General features: G+C 39.6%; 1 protein-coding gene across 4 annotated transcripts in view; it reads left to right on the top strand.

Annotated features, from left to right (window-relative positions):
* The window catches only part of dtnbp1b (dystrobrevin binding protein 1b), a 31,211-nt gene that overhangs the window by 5,489 nt on the left and 3,571 nt on the right, over positions 1 to 22,151 (top strand). For 2 of the 4 annotated variants that reach the window (XM_004074383.5, XM_011481294.4), the window contains exon 2: positions 20,159 to 20,326. In XM_004074383.5, coding sequence (XP_004074431.1) covers positions 20,159 to 20,326 — 168 coding nt within the window. Of the gene's footprint in view, positions 1 to 16,333; positions 16,473 to 18,329; positions 18,465 to 20,158; positions 20,327 to 22,151 lie in introns of those variants that run through there. The other 2 variants (XM_011481295.4, XM_020707350.3) reach the window with 2 other exon arrangements.

Raw genomic sequence — 22,151 nt, 5'->3', positions numbered from 1 at the left:
AAAGGAGCAACAGCAGGCATCTGCCACTGAGATGGATGTGCTGTGTCATCACTTCCCCTGCCAAATGATGGGTCGCCTCGCTTCTCCTCTTCTCCTTTTCTGTTTAACCTCACCCTCGTCTGAGCATTTCTTTGTTTTTACAACTTCATGCTGAAACAAATCGGTTTCCTGCCCTCCTCGTCTACTCTGCTCCGACCCGCTCCATATGTGGCTTGCCATGGACCTTTAATTGCATGAAAAACAAAGCACCATAGATATAATTATTCTTTTTTGCTGCTTTAATAAGAGGGTCTGGGCTTTTGGACTGTTTAAAGTAACAAGTTTAAAGACCCACTGAGATGAAAATTGTGTTTTTGGTGTTTTTAACATGTTCTTGTTGCATTTTTCCCAAGATTGCATTTGTGACATGGAAAATCCATAAGGCCAATTTTCTTCTCCTACTTTGCTTTTTGGCTGCTCCCTTCACAGGCAGCCACTGCTTCCTCCTCATTCACAATGCCATGCCCTTTTTCTCGACATCAGCTTGGTCCGTCTCTTTCCTGGTAGCTCCAACATCAGACTCATTTTATCAACTGTCTTTCCAGCTGTGTCCAAACCATCCCAGTCTGCTTCCTTTGTCTTTATCTCTAAAACATTTACCAAGCGTTGTTCCTCTGAAGGATTAATTCCTGGTCCTGTCCATCCTGGTCACTCCCAAAGAGAACCTCAACCTCTTCATCTCTGCTTCCTCCAGCTCAGCCTCCTGTCTCTGCATCAGAGTCTGTGCTCCCACCGCGCTCTTCTACACTTGTCCTTTTCATTCCTGCTGACATTGTTTTGTCAAGTCACACCTGAAACTTTCCTCCACCTGTTCAAGAAGAAACTCAAAGTTGAACCCTTGTGCAGTCCCACCTGCACCTTCAACTCCTTCGTCACACCTACAGCACATCTCACCAGTAACTAAAGTACAACATTAAACAAAACTTTGGAGTCAATGACAAACAAAATTTGTTTGGCTAGTATAAGGAAATATTCAAAGATTGTATCTACAAAAAAAACCACGGAGAAAGAGGATTTAAGGCTTTCTCTTAAGGCCAAAGAGCTGAACCCCATGTAGTTGATGTAACAGCTGCACAGCAGGTTAAACGTTAGTGAGAGTTCAATAAAAATATCACTTGGAGGAAGGGAGCTGAGTTTTGTGTTTGAGCATAATGCTGTAGGGATAAAGTGAAAACGTATAACACTGCAGCCAAGACTGAGCTTTTACTGTACGAGTCATGCTGGGGGAAACAGGTGAGCACAGCAAGGCAGCAGATAAATAAGCCTGTTGGTGAGACGAGCAACAGAAATCAGACATTTGTGATCAGATGTAAAAAAACAAAGAAAGACATTTCTGCTGCAGAACCTTCATACTAGTTTCTGGAATAGAGGATCTGGTACCGACAATAAAAGTCAGGCTTTAAGATTGTTCTGAGGATCAAATTTCAATGGTTGTAAATATTTCTGCTTTCAAGAAATGCAAAATCAATGTAAGTCAATGGAAATCATTCCACTAGAGTTCATCTCAGTTTAAAGCAACAAACAAGAAAAAGAATGCATTTTTCATTTTCACTTCCACCTTGTTTATGTAAAATCACATAACCTTTACTCAATGTTACTATTTTAAGGTTCTCTGAGACACACAAAACAGTTTATTTTTAGATTTATGCTATGGTTACAGCGCCCCCCTTAAGAGCCAACTAACTCCAATCTGGGCACACGTTTTATTTGTGTGACGTCTCCACTTCTTTCATGACTTGATTGCAGTGCTCCTAAAAGAAAAAATAAATCAGATAAAATACTCTACAAGATGGTGAGATTTGAGTAACAGATCTATCTAAAATCTTTTCATTTCTTTTTTTACAGATGTGAATTTAAAAGTATTTTACAAGTCTGTCAAAAATTACGACGGAGTATTAGGGCCACAAAAAAAAAAAAAAAAAAAAAAAAATAGAGCCACCAAAAAAAAAAAAAAAAGAGTAAAATTACGAGATTTTATCTCGTAAATTTAGGAGATAAAAACTCGTAAATTTAGGAGATAAAAACTCGTAATTTTAGGAGATTACAGTGGAAGTGAGCATGCAGAGCAGCAGGTGAACGCCGTGCAGCCGCAGAGAAGACCGACTAAACTTTGTTGAACAGGTGAGCTGAATGTTTATTGATAACGTTCCAAATGTCTGGAAGGTCATTTGTTTGATTTCCGATTCATTAAAGTTTTATTTATTGATGGTTGGTTTGCAGGATCTCTGCAGCCCGATGAAGCCGTCGTCGGTGTCCCTGCAGCTGTTCGCTTGAATCCTTTCTTCCTCCACCAAAGACAAGACTCTACGTCTGTGTGACGCTTCCGTCACACAAAAGGAGGAGCACTTTTTTTTGGCATTTTCAACGTTCCAAAGCCAATATAAAACACTATTTTGATTCCTCTTTATTGTTTTATGCTGAAACGGGACATTTCATCTGCAGGAGGGGGCGTTTGTAAGACTGTTTACTTCCGCATTGGTGTTGGGATGACAGCTTCATGACGTAATGAGACAAATGAACTTCAGGATATGTGAATGAAAAGGAGAATAAAGGCTGCAGCGATTGTCTACACCCAAAAGTGTCTCTGAGCTCCTTATTTTACATATTAAACTCCGCTTTACTGACACTGAACCCCGGAAAGACTGCTACACGGAAACTAATCTGATTTTGAGTCGCCAAAAGGTTCAGAATCTCTTTGTTTTACACCGATAATAATCCGGAAATGAAGCTTCACAAAAGGCTCCACATACTTCATCTTCAAGCTAGGTTCCGATAAACGGACAACTTCGGTGTTTTTTCCTTAATCTACGACTTTTTTTCGTAAATTTATGAGATTTTAAGTCGTAAATTTATGAGATAAAAAGTCGTAAAATTACGAGTTTTTATCTCCTAAATTTACGAGATAAAATCTCGTAATTTTACTTTTTTTTTCTTTTGGTGGCTCTAATTTTTTTTTTTTTTGGTGGCCCTAATACTCCGTCGTAAAAAATGACTGCGATCAGGAAAAAAATTGCAACTAAAAGTAGAAGCTAGAAAACTAAGATCTGACTCATTCAATTTATCCAATTCATTAAGAAGTTATTTATTTTGGTTAGCCTACTGTAAAAGTTGGGATTAGGAAAAAAAACCCAAAGAACACATAACATATTTTATCCTAAAAGATTTGTGTCTGAAATACACCCTGGCTTTGCAGTGGCTGAATTGTTTCACATGATCCTGTGTTTTTGACACAACAGTGATGTCTGAGCAGCAAAAAAGCTTTAAAAATCTCTGAACTATTTTGTGTTTTTGAATTGGACATAATATCACTCAGGAAATTTCTTTTGTCCTATGTGTATACTGTGTATACTTTTAATAAAATGATGCTATATCCTTTAATAAAATTAGCAAAGAAATGTGTTCTTTAAATTGGCAATAACGAATTTCATTCTGAATATTTTACTGATGTGCCGGTTAATATTTTTCTCCTCCTCAAACCAAATCCTGTCATTTACAAACATATCATCGCATTTACACGTGAAAAATGTCCCCCTTTATTGTTGTGGCTGTAAAATGATGTGACACATAGGCTAATATCTTGGAAAACCTGCATGAAAAACACTTCTTTCCATTGCAGCCATCTCTGTGTCAGAGGTTTCATGTAAAATGATTCAAATAGTGATCATTACAAGAACATCTGAACACCTTTTCAGTGGCAGATGAGGGTTTTAATGTTAGGTTTCACTTTCAACGCAGAGGCTGAAATGCAGGCGGACAGCTTTACTTCTGAACTTTTCAGTAAAGTACGACAAAATGTGCTGAGGTAATATGTTTTATAACTTTTTTTTAATGTCAATTCCAAATCACACAACGATAAAAAGAGTTGACAAGCATTCTTGTGCTGTGGAGCAGAGACGGACGGTTTCCTCAAGCGAATGTGTTTTTATCTCTGGTTAAAATTGTTACTGCAGCCTAATTAAATGTTCCAGCTGCAGCGCAAACTGTTCCGAGCTTAAATATGTACATAAGCACAACCGTTATGAAATGTGCACGCCAAAAAAAATGTAAAAAATAGAGGAAGTCGAGGACTTTCCAGTTGTATCAAATGATGTGCCATGAAAAATCAGTGGGATTAGCAAAACTATTTTACTACCCATCCTCTTAAAGTATGCCCTAATATGAATCCCCCTCATTAGTGGTAAATATTCTGTATCACAACAACCGTTGGGGGTGTAAAGGGACAGGCAGGTCCTCAATATTTTCAGGTAGGCACGTTCTCAACTACATGTTTTGTTGATTAAAACTTACAACAGAAAACGCATAAAGTAAGAAAATCCACCTTTTTTTCTTTCCAATGTTACAGCTGCTCATTAACACCACAAAAGCAGTGACAACAACAATATGACTCATATTAGCTTTTATGAGAATACCAAGTGAAGTTTGTTATGCTGAGTTGAACTTATGTACTGGAAAAGTATTATTATTGCAGTCATCTTCAGAGGATATTTATCTGAAACATGCCATATTTCAGATGGATAAAATGCACAAACAATAAACAAATAGAATATAATGATAAAATAAACACCACTGTATGGTTTCACAAACTTCCTCATTAGATGAACTTCTCATGAATGAATGATATTGTGTCACAACATCTGTTCAATGTTCTCTCTTTGGGTCAGCAGAGCATTCATCCTGTGATCACATCTATCATTAATCAGCTTCTCTGGATGAAGACATGTACATTTTCTTTCATGCCCATTTTGGCTCTTTCTCTGACAAGAAGACTGATGAAAAATGTATTCCTGTAAGGATGGGACATGAAAAACAAGGTCCGGAATAACTGTGTTAAAAAAACAGTGGTTAGTCACAACAGGCCTTATCCCTTATGATATCTTGTGGCTACTTATACAAATTTAACCCTTGTGCTATCTTAGATGACCCCACCCTTACATTGACGTGTTCTCCCTACCATGACAAAGGTGGATAAAGGTGGAAAGATATCATGTAATCCATGGACACCAGTGAAGATCACAAATAATTGAAGAAAAAAGGTTCAGAGCACTGTCTAGTGCAGGGGTCGGGAACCTATGGCTCGCGAGCCATATATGGCTCTTTTGATGGTCACATGTGGCTCGCAGACAAATCTTTAATTATACTTTTTTTTTTTCATTAGACCAGTCCTTGTCTGGCGCGATGCGATGCCATCAGTTTACTATTATCTATTATTTCACAGAGTTTGTACCAGCTGGAAACCTGTGAATTGCCGTGCCTAAAACTGCGCGCTCCCGTCTCTGAGAAAGAGCGCGCAGATGCGGGGACGCGATGTGTGAGGAAGAAAGCAGAGGGTGGGGCTGAGGTGTTGTGGGGACAGCAGGTGAATCGCGCAGGGATTGTAATAACGTAAAACCCGCTGCCCGTCACTCACTGCAGCGTGAGTGTGTGTTTGGCTCCGTATCTGCATGTGATCAGTCTGTCTCACATCTACAGAACATTCAGACCTAAGATGACGTTTAAAGTCTCAACGCCTGCATGAAGCAGAAACTCACCACGTATCAACCAGACTAGACCATCAGCAAAACTACCACGAGAAATACTCATCATTTATTAGCAACAGAATAACAATATTATTTAAAAAGAATCCACAGACTTATTGTACTTTAAAAATGTTGAAATTAAATCAAATGCACACATTCATTTGTATATTTAGTTTTAAACATATTGTCGCGGACTGACTTGGATGGCTGTTGGGCCGCCTTAAAAGTTCTGGAGTTCATTGAACGCGTCAAGCAGAGATCTGATTGGCCCTCAGTTCTGTCGCTCAGCCTGTTGTTAGGTAGTTTGGACCAATGGGGTTCAGCTATGGGCCGAATAAGGGAAAGGGGAGGGCTGCAGCGGGAGCAGGGGAATATAAAGTTGGGAGAAGCGCTCTCGTCTCAGCGGGAGAGATTCAGGAGTTGCTGAATTAATTGTACGGCGTTTGTTGCCGTCTGCAGTAATCGGAATAAAGAACTTTAAAAGAGGTTAAGTCTCCGTGCCTCAGTGTGGGAAAGGGACACTACATTATTGTATGGCTCTTTCGAAATTACATTTCAAAATATGTGGCATTTATGGCTCTCTTGGCCAAAAAGGTTCCCGACCCCTGGTCTAGTGGGTCTAGATCAGTGTTTTTCAACCAGTGTGCCGCGGCACACTAGTGTGCCGTGGGAGATGGTCAAGTGTGCCGTGGGAAATTGCCCTCATTAATCATTAACTGATCTAAAAACATTTTCCATCTCCAGGAAATCAGCTCTTTGTTCATCCAAACTGGCCCTGATAAAACACTGAGTAGTTAGGAATATAAAAGATCTTAAAATTACTTTTTCTTTGGGTTTATTTTATTCTATTAAAGACATTTTGATAAGAATGATGTTACCGCGATTTACCGGCAGCTATGACAGTTTGCGGAAAAGTCCCGCCCCTTTAACTGTCTCCACCAATCATTCTTGAAGGCTTAATCACATGTCATCAGTCTGACCAATCAGAAGTGGTTAAAGTCTTCACTTCCTTGTTCTTAATTCTGCTGATAAAGTCGCTCAGTTCTAACAAAAATACCAGCTAAAGCTCTTCTTTAGCGGTGTAGCTTTCCACAGAGTCCGGTGTCTGACCGTGAAACAAGTGGACAATACAATGAAGCTCAGAGACGCGAGTCTTTCTGCAAGTTTTTTCGGCAGTTTTCACACTACATCTCCCATGATGCATTGGCTTAAAGGGCCAGTGTCCCAGCGCACAATGAGTTGTCCTTGAGAAACGCCTTGAAACCCCAACAAACAAACAGTTTCTAAATTTTCTAATTTAACTTTCATTTCATCTCTTAGAAAAAACAGCCGCAACTTCCTGCTTTTCCGGCCACAATTATCACAAAGATGCACGTGAGATTGCGGGCGGGGGGGGGCTGTCGATCGATACAGACCATGAATTTCTGTTTTGTTTTGTTTTTTGGATGCTGGTGTGCCGCGGGATTTTTGTCAAGGTTAAAGTGTGCCGTGGCTCAAAAAAGGTTGAAAAACACTGGTCTAGATGACCCAACTCCCAATGTTAAAGTGCCCAGGACAGCACAAGGGTTGAAAGAGAGGAAATTAGCAGTTACATGCAGTATTACATGCACTAGCCAATATGCCTACCTTACAAATGTCTTGACTCGGGCGTTAGGGCACCGAACGCACCTGCAGCACCTATGTGGGTCAACCCCGTATGGGTGCTTGTGACTTCGGCTTTCTGCTAAAACATGCTTTCTTCCGGTCGATGGATTGGCTTAAAACTTGGTTTGTCTTAACTATAAAAGTAACCATAAGATTAGAGGGAAAGGTTCTACATATAATACCCTAAAGCAGAGCAAAAAAAAAAAAAATAGGTAAATGTTAGTGTGTTTTTAAGCAAAGCAAAGCCTCCATGTCCCCAAACTGCTCTGATCGTGCATGACGCTACGGTATACTTACACTATTGGTTGCAGACAGATACGACAAACTGAGGCACATCGTTTTTTCAGCAGACTCCTGGCCAACATGCGCCATCCGTAAAGTTGTGCATCATGCAGAAACAAGAATTAACAAAACGCTGATTTGTAAAACAGATGAAAACTTTGAGCGGTTTTCCCTTGACAACTGTAATCCTTTTTGAATGACAGTTGAAAACATGTCACTGGGCTCTTGTCATAGCAGTGGAAAAACTTTACTGGAGGTGTTGCTGACAGCCTTAGCAACATGTCATCTCTGATTTGTCTCTGCTTGCCTTTACAGAGAGAAGGTGAAGAGTTCACTTTTAAACTGTATCTTCATCTTAGACGTGTGTGGGGTTTTTGTGACACACAGCAGCATTCGTGGCACCACACAGACCAAAGGTGATACTTGTATAATTTATGGGACACAGCCTGAATGGATGCTCCAATGTACACAACCTCAAACAAACTGCTGAGTATTTTTGTAGTTTTCCAACCTTTTTTGTATCCCATGTGATTTTAATCCATGTGCTATCCTATGACCCCACCCTTCCATTGACGTGTTCTCCCTACCATGACAAAGGTGGATAAAGGTGGAAAGATTTCATGTAATCCATGGACACCAGTGAAGATCACAAATCATTGAAGAAAAAAGGTTCAGAGCACTGTCTAGTGGGTCTAGATGACCCAACTCCCAATGTTAAAGTGCCTAGGATAGCACAAGGGATAAATGCCTTTTTTTCACTAAAACGTTTGTCACTTTTAGTGTATTTGGTCCCATTTGGCAGATTTGTTTTGTTGCACTGTATTGGAACTTATTCACGACTGTGGAGAAAGTAACAGGAAGTAACATTCTATGGAAAAGGCTTTTTTATCCTCAATTTTTTCTCCTTTCACCAGATAAGAATCACCTCATTGTAAAGCATTTTTGGGCTGTGAATGATTTTTAGTGTAATACATTCAAATGGCTTTGAATCCTGAATTCATTTTAGATGTAACGCATTTACAAAAGCAATATTTTAAATCCTCATTTGATCGGCACAGAGCCTGCTGGCTGATCACTGAGGTTTTTCGGCAAGCCCCAAAGTCCCCGAACATGTAGAGGAACACAGGAAATGCAATTTCATTATTCATTTGGACGTGTTTAATCTCCGCCTGTAAGGATGTAATTTTCTGCATTTGTATGGCAAATTAAGAAAGGCTTGAGCTGCAAAATCGTGGTTCGCTCAAGATATCGGTTTCAACGTCCTGGGCAATGTTTTTCATTCCACAGCCCTCTCAGCAGATGAGTGTTGTGTGTTCAGCTGTGTGGGATTCAGGAGGTGCAATAAAAGCCATTTGGCTAAAACTGCAAGAGTACGTGTCATCAACAGACAAATCAACGGCTTTTAAGGACGGGGAGATCCAGACCTCTCAGACTGTCAGTCCCCTCCACCTATAGGATGCATCTGCAGTTTGAAAATGTGCTGTCAGACAAAACAACATGCTCTCAAGTGCTCCATCACCTTCCTCCATCATCTTCCTCCATCCTCTATGGTTTAAAGTCAGAGTCCTAAAAGCCAAATCCCACTGGATGGTTCAATTAGATCTGATGGGAAGAGGAGGACGTTGAAGAGTACTGCACCAGCAAAGGCATTCAGCCTTCTGTGGAAATGTGGAACCTTCATGAATTATTTTAATCAAATAGGTTATGTAGTTTTACCTGTCAGGGTGTAAGAAAATCAGTTAAAAACTCACAATGATTCATTGAATTGTTACAAAAAAAATGTGTTCCAGCAATTTTCTGCTTTGTGTTGCTCTCTGTCCTCTGGTCACTGTTGTTTTTACACTTTTAATTCCTTCTAATTCCAGAGTTTATATTGAATTCAATTCTGTAGCAAATGAACATATCAGTTTCATGCATTTGTTGATGTGCTTCCATCATGGTTCTGTAGCGGTTGGATCGTCTCAAATTTTCTAAAAATAAAATTTCAGTTAAATGTTAATTCGGTGATTTTTATAAAAGTAAAGCAAACTGAAGCCATCGCCAGCAATGTTTTTTACAGCCAGTTTCAGAAGTTTCAGAAGCTTGTAGAGTCCAAAATAAAGCTTCTGTGTTGTTTGCACTTTAATTAGAATTTTTTACTTGAATAAAAACATTGCCTCACTGTATAGTTAAAAACACGAAAAATCTCTTAAGACCCTTTTTCTGATTTAATAATTACCAAATATGTGTAAAAGTTTGCTTTACTCTGCTATTTCACAGTACACTGTGTCCCACCTCCCCAGTTTGGGGTTGTTACAAACATGGATTTATTAAGAAGGATCTTTTTCTCTTCATGGTAAATAGTCAATTGTATGGCACTTTCTACCTTCCTGGAAGGCCCAAAGCGCTTGACAGTCACAGTCCCATCAGCTATTCACACACTGGTGGCGGCTCCGCTGCTGAACAATGGCGCCAACCTCCCACCAGAGGCAAGGTGGTGTTCAGTGTCTGCAATCTTCCTGCAATCTTCCGATCAGAGGTCCACCACCCTACCGGACACCTATAGGAATCTAAACAGAGAAAATGTGGCTGGATGTGAGACGTTACCTGGAGTTTGCTCAATGCACCTTGGCATTAATAACATATATATATATATATATATATATATATATATATATATATATATATATATATATATATATATATATATATATATATATATATATATATATATATATATATATATATATATATATATATATATATATATATATATATATATATATATGCAGATGGGTGTGGCTTAGTATGGTGATTGCGTTCACCCACCATAACTCCTCCAGTTTTCACGAATATGCACTTAAGTTTCATTTTGGTGTGAAGTGCCTTTGAAAACCGCCTCCAGTGGTCATTTGAGGAATTGCAACTATCTTTTTGTATTTTTTTAAAGAATTTTCTTTTGTTTCGTTGTTAGGGTTCCATTTTTCTTCATATTTAGGACCAAAAATGTTATTGCAAGAACCGTTTGGCATTTTACCTTGGACCTTTTCTACAAAGTGGCCTTCATCCTCCTCTGGTTAAAGCAGTCATCCTCTGCATGAGGCCTTGTGCTCTGCATGTTTGGGCTGCAGCAAAAAATGTTGTTTTATTGATGTTTTTGTGATTATTTACACATGTGTTATCCATCTTTACTCTTTGTTCCACCTCTGGGTGTGACGGTGAACCAGGAAAACAGTTTTGACAGCTTGATGTGTTTCCATGTACGATGCTGTGAAGAATACGTCAAAATGAATTATCAGAATCTCTAAAGCGGTTTGAATAAGTCATGGTTGATGCTGAAAAGTCTTCTTTTCTCTGTCGGTGTTGTAACTATGAATGACTAAGCAGGAGGCAGAGAGCCCTCCCACAGAGCTTTGCCTTACTTGTTGGTATGCAGTTGCCTGGTTACGTGTTTGGTATTAAAAAGTGGTTTAATGTGTCTTTTCTCTAGATGGTGTTTGGTGATGAAGAAAAATGAAGTTCTGATATCTAGGGTTAAAAAAATAATTTTAAGGTGGGAAAAAAGTAAAATATCGTAGCGTCTCTGTCATGGCTTTGAATGAGTCGCTACAGAAATACTACAAAATGTGTTTTTTATTTCCAGTCATTTGGTTCCTATTAGTCTCAGCACAAAATCATTTGTTTGCTAACTTATGAAAATATACTTCTGGAATTGTTGGGAAGCCATGATTGTATTTTTCCAATTGTAAATTTCCATATTTAAATAAAAACTTAAAATAAAAGTGGAATCTTAAAAGATTAAATCGGAGCTTTAGAGACTGTCGAATGTTTATGGCGTTCAAGTCAGGTGAAAACCTCAACTCACAGGTAAATCAATCAGTCCATGTTGTTTTGAGGCTGAAGAAAAAAAAGAAAAGTGCGTTTTAAACTCTGCTGCTGCAGTACCTTTGCTTCAGCACGGCTCTCCAAAAAAAAACGGTGTATTTTAATCTGCACTCCTCCCAGATTTCCATTTCTGATAGCAGTTCGTTTTGTTTTCATATTTATCCACATTTCTGCATTTTTGTTGAATCTTTTTTATTCCACTTAATTTTAACATGTTTGATTTGGGTTTTTCAATTTGAACGTCATTTGAGTGTTTTATTTTTGTCAATTTATGCGATTTCTGAGCATGTCAACCTTGGCAAGAACACAATCATTGACATTTATTGAAACGAGACTCTTTGGACTCTAATCAACCCTTGTGCTATCTTAGATGACCCCAGCCTTACTTTGACGTCTTCTTCCTACCATGAAAAAGGTGGATAAAGGTGGAAAGATTTCATGTAATCCATGGACACCAGTGAAGATCACAAATCATTGAAGAGAAAAGGTTCAGAGCACTGTCTAGTGGGTCTAGATGACCCAACTCCGAATGTTAAAGTGCCTAGGATAGCACAAGGGATAAACAGCAGTAAAGCAGACGTTTCTGCCATTGTCACTAATATTTGTGGACAGTATTTCCAGGACAGCCTGGACGTTCTGCACAGAGAACTCCAGAGAAACTGGGGCTTCTCTTTGTGTGTTTCTGTACAGAAACAAAGTAGTGTTACATTTCACCATCCTCTGTGTGCAATTTGTCTCCTCGGGATAGTTGGGAGTTTTTCTGCAGACCTGTTACTCCGTCCAGACGGCACAGTTTCAGCATCAGACTCACTCCCAGGTCGTTTTACCAGGGGGTGTAAGTTTACAAAGCCAAGGGGGGAAGGGATGGTGTGTGTTATTTACGGCCAGGCGGCTGCCTTGAGTTGAAAACTGAGCTCTGGAGAGATACGGCGAGGTGGACAGAATCTAAAAATACCATGGCTTGGTGGGCAATGAAGAAATAGAAATGCTGTCCATTTCTACCATCAGCCCTGCTTCTCGGTCTTCAGGCTGCATGTTTCTTTCTTAAAATAGAAAGATGTAAAATGACCTACAGGAAATTTGAAGAGAATTTACTATAAAGTTTGTAAAATTGGGTTGAACATTTTTAGACCATAATTAAAAGAAATTGATTTTTGTTGCTGAAAACATGTGAAATACATTTTATTTATCTGTGTCTATTCCCGAACTGATTGGGTGAAAATGTTACAGCTGTTATTATAAAATCATTGTTTATGTCTTGCAAGCACTGTTTTAGAATGGCTTTTAATGCTCAGTAGTTTGTGGCATTTTTTATTTTTTTTCATTTGTTTTATTGCATTCTTATTTATTTTTTATGAATATTATTGCTGATTGCTTTTTGTGATTTTTTGTTCCTAATTTGCCTAATTTTAAACTTTCCTTTGTCTTCCTGTAACCCTTGTGCTATCTTAGATGACCCCACCCTTACATTGACGTGTTCTCCCTACCATGACAAAGGTGGATAAAGGTGGAAAGATTTCATGTAATCCATGGACACCAGTGAAGATCACAAATCATTGAAGAAAAAAGGTTCAGAGCACTGTCTAGTGGGTCTAGATCAGGGGTCGGGAACCTTTTTTGCCGAGAGAGCCATAAACGCCACATATTTTTAAATGTAATTTCGAAAGAGCCATACAATAATGTAGTGTCCCTTTCCCACACTGAGGCACGGAGACTTAAACTCTTTTAAGGTTCTTTATTCTGGTTACTGCAGACCGCAACAAACGCCGTACAATTAATTCAGCAACTTCTGAATCTCTCCAGCGAGACGAGAGAGAGCGCTTCTCCCAACTTTATATTCCCCTGCTCCCGCTCCAGCCCTCCCATTTCTCTTATTCGGCCCATAGCTGAACCCCATTGGTCCAAACTACCTAACAACAGGCTGAGCGACAGAACTGAGAGCCAATCAGATCTCTGCTTGATGCGTTCCAGAACTCCAGAACTTATGACGCGGTCCAACAGCCAAGTTAAACTCAGTCCGCGACAATATTTTTAAAACTAAATATACAAGTGAATGTGTGCATTTGATGTAATTTCAACATTTTAAAGTACAATAAGTCTGTGGATTCTTTTTAACAACATTGTTATGCTGTTGCTAATAAATGATGAGTATTTCTCGTGGTAGTTTTGCTGATTGTCTGGTTGATACGTGGTGAGTTTCTGCTTCATGCAGACGTTGAGACTTTAAACGTGATCGTAGGTCTGAATGTTCTGTAGATGTGACAAAGACTGATCACATGCAGACGTGGAGCCAAACACACACTCACACGCTGCAGTGAGTGACAGGCAGTGGGTTTTACGTATTTACAAACCCTGCGCAATTCACCTGCTGCCGGTCCCCACAACACCCCACCCCCACCCTCTGCTTTCTTCCTCACACATCCCGTCTCCGCAACTGCGCGCTCTTTCTCAGAGACGGGAGCGCGCAGTTTTAGGCACGTCAATTCACAAGTTTCCAGCTGGTACAAACTCTGTGAAATAATAGATAATAGTAAACTGAAAGTGCTGGCGCAGGATTTCTCTCTCTAAGCACCGCTACTACTGCGCGCCTCTGGCATCGCATCGCGCCGAGGACTGGTCTAATGAAAAAAAAAAAAGTATAATTAAAGATTTGTCTGCGAGCCACATGTGACCATCAAAAGAGCCATATATGGCTCGCGAGCCATAGGTTCCCGACCCCTGGTCTAGATGACCCAACTCCCAATGTTAAAGTACCTAGGATAGCACAAGGGATAATTGCGAAGCACTTTGGTACTTCTAAAGGAATTATAAAGTGCTACATAAAAAAAGTTTTATTTGTTCATTTGTAAGATTTTTCATTTTTCTTATTGACATGATTATGAACATGCTTGATCTATAATCTCATAATCAAACCAAGAAATAGCAAAATGTTCCTGCAGTTCCTAAAAGGTCCACTAGAGGCAGGTTACATTTGGGAGCGAGTCCCCATTAACCAACATGTTAGTAAGTCAAATTTCAATCAAAAAAAAAAAACAGATTCACATCTATGTAGCTGTACTTCCTACTCATGATAACTATGGGGGGGGGGGGGGGGGGGTACTGTTTATTGACAGGTAGATGGATCCATGAGTGGCACCAATAAATCATCAAACCTATAAACTCTGTTTAAACCCAGAAGAACAGTTCCTAATCAGCAGAAGAAGGAATTAACTAACCTTTAACCTTTAACTTTATTATAATAATATTAATTAAAAAAAGCTTAATCAATTATTGAAGATGGTTAAATTGATTGATTTCTAATGATATTACTTAACTTGCTCCAAAAATTGATTCATGATTTTTCCTAATGAAACTTAATTTGCACATATTTTTAACTTTTGATACTTGATCAAGTTTTGCTGTAAAGATTTTTGAAACAGTGTTACGTCTATTTTACTAATATAGTATTGTTTTTTAATCATATACATGATTTTTATAATGAACATAATCTGCATATATTTTAGATAACTGATCTACATTTGCCATATTGATTTCTAATATAGTTAATTTTTACATAATAATTAAGTAATTCATGTCATGTGCTTTATTGATACCTAAGGATTCTTAATTTTGTCTGATAAAAGTTATGAACCGGATAATGATCAATCATGTAATATAATGGTTAAGGTCGAACAGGGGTGAGATCATATAAGTTCGCTTCCTTCCCCTCCCTTTCATTATTTAACTTTCTGTTAAAGTATCCTAAGTTTGATAGGTCATTGTACGAATGTATAAAAGATGATTTTAATGTTTTTGTGTATTGTTATCATTTGATTGCTTGAAATAAACCATTTCAACTTAAATCAAATTAAATCAAACCTTCCTTTGAACCATTTGTGACAGCTAACTCCAGTTAATGTCTCTGTCCCATTTCAAGTTTCATTTTCTTTATTTTAGGAATAATCTACTCTTTGGACATGCATTTTTTATTTTTTGTAGCACCAGTCCTGAGTTAGAATCTACAATTACTCTGTGACCTATAACTGTGTCACACCAGCAGTCTCTCTTTCTCTTCCCTTTTTTCTCTTCTGCATGTATAAATACATCCATCTCAGAGGAGCACACACATGCAGAAGGTTGCAGGTCCGTCATGTTTTTCTTTTTTCTTTTCATTGGCTGGAATTAAAAGCAAACTAGCCAGCGAGATAACTGACACTTTCATTAATTTATTTATCCATCCTTGTGTCCATTCAGGCTCCACTGACGCCACTTAAATCAGCCCCTGTTTTTACAAAGAAATGCACTGATGAGGCGCTCAGGAATGACTGGGATTGGTTGTAGATGATTTATCATTTTAAAAGGGATCTCTTTTTTATTATTTGTATCTACTGCAGCGGTAAATAAATCTGTTCTGCAACAGTTTTCTAAATAAATGTTGTGTGGTCCTGAGGAGCTCTGAACACTCTGTAAATAGATGAATTGCTCCGAAAACCAATCTCTGATGAAGTATGAGTCTGATTGGGCTTTAGCCTCAAATAAAGAGGTGTAACAACCAATCTGTGGGATCAAAACTCCACGTATTGATTTGCATGTTTGCTTTGCAAGTCGAGTTGAAAAGAACTTCATTTAGTCAGTTTTCGTCTTTAGAGTTGAGATCTAAAAGCCTGATTTGATGATGCAGCATCTCCGCTTCACTTTTGACTGACTTATTCAACTGTAGCTTCATATAAATGACAAATATGGTATGGATGCACGCATTGATATTTCACATTGTGCTGTGCTCACAGATCTCACAGGCACATCTGCAAAAAAAAAGCAGGAAGGCAAATGTGACACATTTATGAATGGAAAAATGCTCAATTCCTTCGGAGGTAAATGCTCTGCGCCTGTTTGTTGTCTGCAAAGTGGGTACACATAAAACGGGTGCATGATCACCCACGCAGCCACACTCACACACACACACCTTTTCCTGTGGGTTCTGTTTCCTGTATTTGTAGAATGCAAACCAGATAGCTCTGAATCTTTGAAGCTCACGCTCGAGTGATCAGGAAACAAAAATAGGCATCTAAAGAAGAAGTCTGCGACACACTGTGGGCCTGACAATGGCTGTAGCCGACACAGCACTTAACACGGCTCACACAATTTCAGGTAATAAGCCATTTTTCTTTTGAGTTTAAGCTCAATCTGGACTTAAGAGTACTACTGCTTACGATGACTCCTCTGGGGATGTGTATCGTTTTGTAGCACTCGTGAGTCATTGCACACTCATGTGATTAAGCTATGAGGGAAATTCTGCAAAGCTGGAGGCACAAAATGCAAACTTGCAGAAAAAGCATGCAACAACACCTGTAAACTCAGGTTTTCTTCATTGCTTTTTTGGTTCTTTTTTTTAAACTCATCTGCAAAATATTGTAATCTTTTGGTATAATACATGAGGACTATAAATAACCTCTGTGTGGCATCAAAGCGAACATTTTTTGGGAATGAATATTATAGGATTTGGGGTGAATCACACATATCCAAGATCAAGGTTGTTTTCTGCCCTGTAGTTCATCATCCTTCCACTAGGGGCAGTAGAAGAGCTTTTCCTGCTCATTTCAAGACGATTGCTTACATGCCATCTCAAAAACACTTTTGACACAGTATGGCTAATTTTCAAAAACGTATTCAATTTATTTGAATGACTACTTGATGTATTGAAAAATTGAAGTTCTTTTCAATAAATAGATATTTATAATACAGTTAAGTGGGGGTTAAAGTGTGCATTATCAGAAATCAACGCATGCCGTGGAAGCCTGGACTATCCGATACGAAGCTTCCGTGAAGTGTGTTAATTCTGATAATGCACACTTCCAAGGCCATCATCCTGCTTACACCATGGTCACTTACAAAAGAAATAAATGTTCAATCAGATTTTAGAACTTTATTCTTGTTATTTTTTCGATTTGGATCGCTTTTTTCACAAAAAGCGGACTATTTGTTACGTGGTGTGGCGTGTTGTCACAGTAAGCCACTTAGCCGGCTTAGCTGGCACCAACTTTGACTGCAGCGCCAAAGGAAAGCGATATCTATGATGATCGTCACAACGGGTTAAATATAGCATCAGTTTAGAGAGAAAGTTAAAATCTTACAGCTTGTTTTTGTCCAGATGATGAAGTAAAAGTTTGTTTTAACCCTTGTGCTATCTTAGATGACCCCACCCTTACATTAACGTGTTATTCCTACCATGACAAAGGTGGATAAAGGTGGAAAGATTTCATGTAATCCATGGACACCAGTGAAGATCACAAATCATTGAAGAGAAAAGGTTCAACGCACTGTCTAGTGGGTCTAGATGACCCAACTCCCAACGTTAAAGTGCCTAGGATAGCACAAGGGTTACAGAAGCCGGTACAGTGATGCAGAATATTTAAGCTATGACACCCATGGGAACTTCCTCTTAAGGTGTGCATTATCACTTTTTAATCCACACCCAGCAGCCAATCAGAAGCAAGTATTCACGGAAACCATGATCATCAAAAGGTTTTTTTTTAAAAAGGTTCTGTCAATTCTTTGACATAGGGGGCTTTACAGGTGTAATTTGGTTATTTAATTATTTGTTATTCTGTCAAATATAGCAGTACAAACAGAATTTTGCTTTAATTTCTAAAATGTAATGCTTTTTTAGTTGTTTGGGTGATTTTTAATGTTTTTGCATTATGCGATGTGTTGGTGTGATTTGCCCTTCAGGGCTACCGTACAGATCTCCAGTAGATCCATGCATATTTACAGACAAAAGCAACACAGTTCCTTCCTTGTGCACAAACAAAGATCAGGCCGTGCAGAACAGTGATGGATTTATTATTAGATTAGCGATGAAGAGCAGGATCCATACTGTTATTGCCGTCCATCAACAAAGGCTAATTATAACTTCCCACATTGCCCTCTTTCTCCTGTACTCGCCGCTGCTTCCAGCCCTGCTAATGCCTGACGGTCTTAACAAAGCCTCCCTCAGGCCCCCCATCTAATACAGCCGTCTTTAGAAGACATCAGCACACACAACTGCACACTCTTTCACACCACCCAGAAGCAAAAGGATGGACAGAGTCCAGGAGAGACGAGGGACACACAATCAGATCAATGAGATGGATTGGACACTAGGTGAGGAATGACAGAGAGAAATAGTGCTATTCTTTTCCCAGTCTCCAAGGGCTGTTATGCTTGTGTGAGTTCCTCTTGGATCTCATTATTCCTTTGTGTGTAGGTGTGTGCGTTTCCATCTGCTACCACAGCGTGGTCCGTCGCAGGAGTCTCCCTCTGTGGGAGAGTCCGGTCCTCGATCCTGCGCTCGGATCCGCAGAAAAAAGAGAATATGTAAAAATATTCAGTCAGGCGGGGGCAAAGAGGGTGTTGAAGGAATTCACCTGGCGTCTTTTTAACTCATCGTTAGCTTCACATTACCGCCACAGATAAAGAGCTCATACAGGACAATTTATACATATTAGCGCCCTCCTGCCTTGGCTCTCTGTGGGTGCTCTTATGTAACGCTCGCCTCTCAGATGAGGATGAGAAAACTAAAGAGACAGCGAATCTGAAACTCCAGGCATCAGCAGCGCACACACACACACACACACACACACACACACACACAAACACACTCAGAGCTGCTGTCATCACGTCAGAGGACATTACTTTGATTTGTAATCCCTTCATAAAGACTTAGTAGCCCCAACCCCTACACTCGCCAAAGCTTATGTTAAGGAGGAAGACAGGCAGTGCAGCATTTTTACACATTATGGTTTTTGACTAATGGGCTCATATTACACTTACAGAGGCCAAATCATGTCATTGTAGGGCTATCTAATGTGCTTTTCCTGAATTGGTCTTGCCTGCTCCACTAACACGTGATTTTGAGGCCTACCCCTGCCCACATTAGGACCCACTTCTTTCTGATTGGATACAAATATAATTCCTTTTTTGTCAGTGACGTTTGTCTTTTAAGCGACTTATGTTTCGAGGAAGGACATCAACAAAGTGTGTGTGTGTGGGGGGGGGGGGGGGGCAATTTGAAAACAGACAGAATTAGTGAAGCTTTGATTTGTGCTGCAAATTCAAGTGAAACCATTTCCACTTTGTGAACAGTGCACAACCAGGACACTACAAAATAAAAGCATTAAATCAAGAAAAATGTGATAACATCCCTTTACTGTTGGGGTTTCTTTTAGAGAAACTGTAAATATAACCTGTCAATAGCAAAACAGACAAATGCCAGCCAAATATTTTGACTTTATCTTAGGTTTTTGCTTATTAACAATAGGATGTAATTTCTAAAAAAGTGTTGGCAATGATCTGATATGATATAAAATTGATAGGAAATTCTTCAACCTTTGCTTTTATTTAATATAGATTTAAGAGCATGAAATAAAATCCATTTCCCACTGAAAACCAATTAGCACCCAGCAGAACAATGTCAACGTCATGTCATCCAGTTTTGCATCCTAAAAGAAGTAAATAAAAGAAAACCTTTGAAGCCAAATAACCACAGACGACTGTTACATGGTCAATATGTCAAAGTTTGCAGTCACTATCACCATTAAGTCAAAGGAGAACTAAATGTATTGGCTTACATCTGCAGAATATCATGATTTAGTGAAATGATCTGCACCTCTAGGAAGAGATCTGTGTTTGATTTTTGTTTAAAGTGAATTTGGGACACAAAAGGAAGAATTCCCGTGAAATTCTTTCATTGTTTCTGTTTGTCACACAGACCTTTTCTTTTCAGCAGACTCCTGGCTTGTTGAAACCCTCTCCTGCATAGAAAGCAATGACACCTGTAATATGTTCTTGCCTTTCAGTGGAGCCAGATGTGGAGCACACACACAGAGCCCCTGGGGCTGAGCAAGGAGGGATTTCACCACCTCAGGTGAAGCTGAAAGACAGGCAGAAGTTCTTTGAGGAGGCCTTTCAGCAAGACATGGAGCAGTACCTGTCTACTGGTTACCTGCAGATTGCAGAGAGACGAGGTGAGGAGCTGGAAAGCCTCTTCCAGGAACCATTGTCAGGAGCTTTGAGGATTCCAGCAGCTTGAACTAATTTTCGCATCCCTTGTGGCCCAAAGAAAGAGATTGAGTAACCAAGTGTGTAGTGTGTCTTACTTCTTTAAGGGTGAATGCAAAGCCATCTACCATTGAACTGAATTGGTCCCAGTATCACCTGAAAGCTCTGTGCAGGACATCAAAAGATGGAGTTTCCTGCAGCCAGGTTCTGCACTTCAAACCGCTGGATGATAATCTGCTTTGACCACTTTAAAAAAAACCTTTTCCATTGGGACTGTAATGGACTCCTGCAGCGGTTTAACCTATATTTCACTGCCAAGAGTTCCTCCAAATTTCCAATCTGTGAACAAAATATATTTAAAGTGCAGAGGATCTGCTCTGAACGATGTTGCAAACGGTTCTGAGTGAGCTCCCCTTTCTTTAATCCCCTAAAGGGGTCTTAAAGGAGAGGAGTTCAGAGCAGAGGAAGAGGAGGGAAAGGAAGCAAGAAGAATGAGGCCTGCAGATTCCTCAATGGTTCTGTCTGAAATCATTCACTCACTACTTAGTGCACTATATAATGCGTTTTCTAGGGCTGTCCGAATCTACACTTAAAAAATCCAGTGCCCTAAAAGTGTCCCAGAAGTCTCTGTGAAAAATCAATAGATTGATGAATAAAGATCACAATGCATTTTGAACGAGTTCTAATGGGAAAAAATGTAATTTAATTGATTTTTTTATAAAACGTTTTCATCATTAGATCCACATGTTCATTTTTATTAGGTTTATTAGGTCGGGAAATCAGTGACATCATGTTTGCCATTAAAAAAAAAGTAGTGAGCGTGGTGTTAGAATTGCTTTTAAAATTCAGGGGGCTAGATAGTCCCACACTATGTTTTTTAGTAGTTAGGGAGCCGGGAGGGAATTTGCCTTTGAGAGAGCTGGCTTTAAAAATCAGTTTTTTTGTTAAAGCCGACGCACAACTTTGTTCTGTGACAGATGTAACATTTGCTTGTGTGTGCAGAGAATGCAAAAAGTAGCGGATTATGGTGCAACGAAGCAGAGAAATCACTTGAAATGTATTCACTTTGATGCATATAAAGAAGAGTTGTGTGAGTCTCAGGGAGGAGAACAGGAACCACTGAGTCATGGAAAATCTGCACAGGACCACTTTAACACCATCTCACTGTTGCCGGTCCATCCCAGCGGGGGAACATTTTCAAACGAGGCACGACGAGGTTAACAGAGGCAGAGGCAGTCACATGGAAAAGGTGCTCTCAGTGCAACATGAGCAAGCCAGCACATTTGTCCATACATGATGTAAACTCAGGAGCAGCACTGGCAGAGAAAACCTGCACACGGGCCTGGATGTTTCATGACATTCGCTCATTGTGTGTTTGTGTGAGCATGTGAAGGCCGGAGACCTCAGGGCAAAGAAAGGACACAGTGTTCCCCTTCTTTCTCTCTATCTTGACTCTTTATTCCTCTCTCCCTCCATGTGCTGCCCTTTCCTGCTCTCCTTCCTTCTGAGGTACGAAAGTGAACGGTACACGCTGTCATTGCCGTGCAACAGCCAACCACGTTGCTGCTTCCCCATGCAACTCTGTAACCCTCCCATCCCCTCAGTGCACCGACTCACTGTCTGTGTCGCATGCAGCACTTCATGGTGGTGGACGGGGGGGGGGTCTGCACACGTGCAAGGTGGTGAATCCAGGAGTGTAAGAGCACAAAAAGGTTAAAGAGGAAACTAAAGTTGATCCAGTCGGTGGTAAGACAGCAGGGTTATCATACCCAAAACAGGATTCTGGCTCTT

The sequence above is a fragment of the Oryzias latipes genome, chromosome 11, assembly GCF_053564925.1.
Source record: "Oryzias latipes strain Hd-rR chromosome 11, Olatipes_Hd-rR_3.1".
Classification (NCBI taxonomy): Eukaryota; Metazoa; Chordata; class Actinopteri; order Beloniformes; family Adrianichthyidae; genus Oryzias; species Oryzias latipes.
This window is presented reverse-complemented; position numbering and strand designations above follow the sequence as displayed.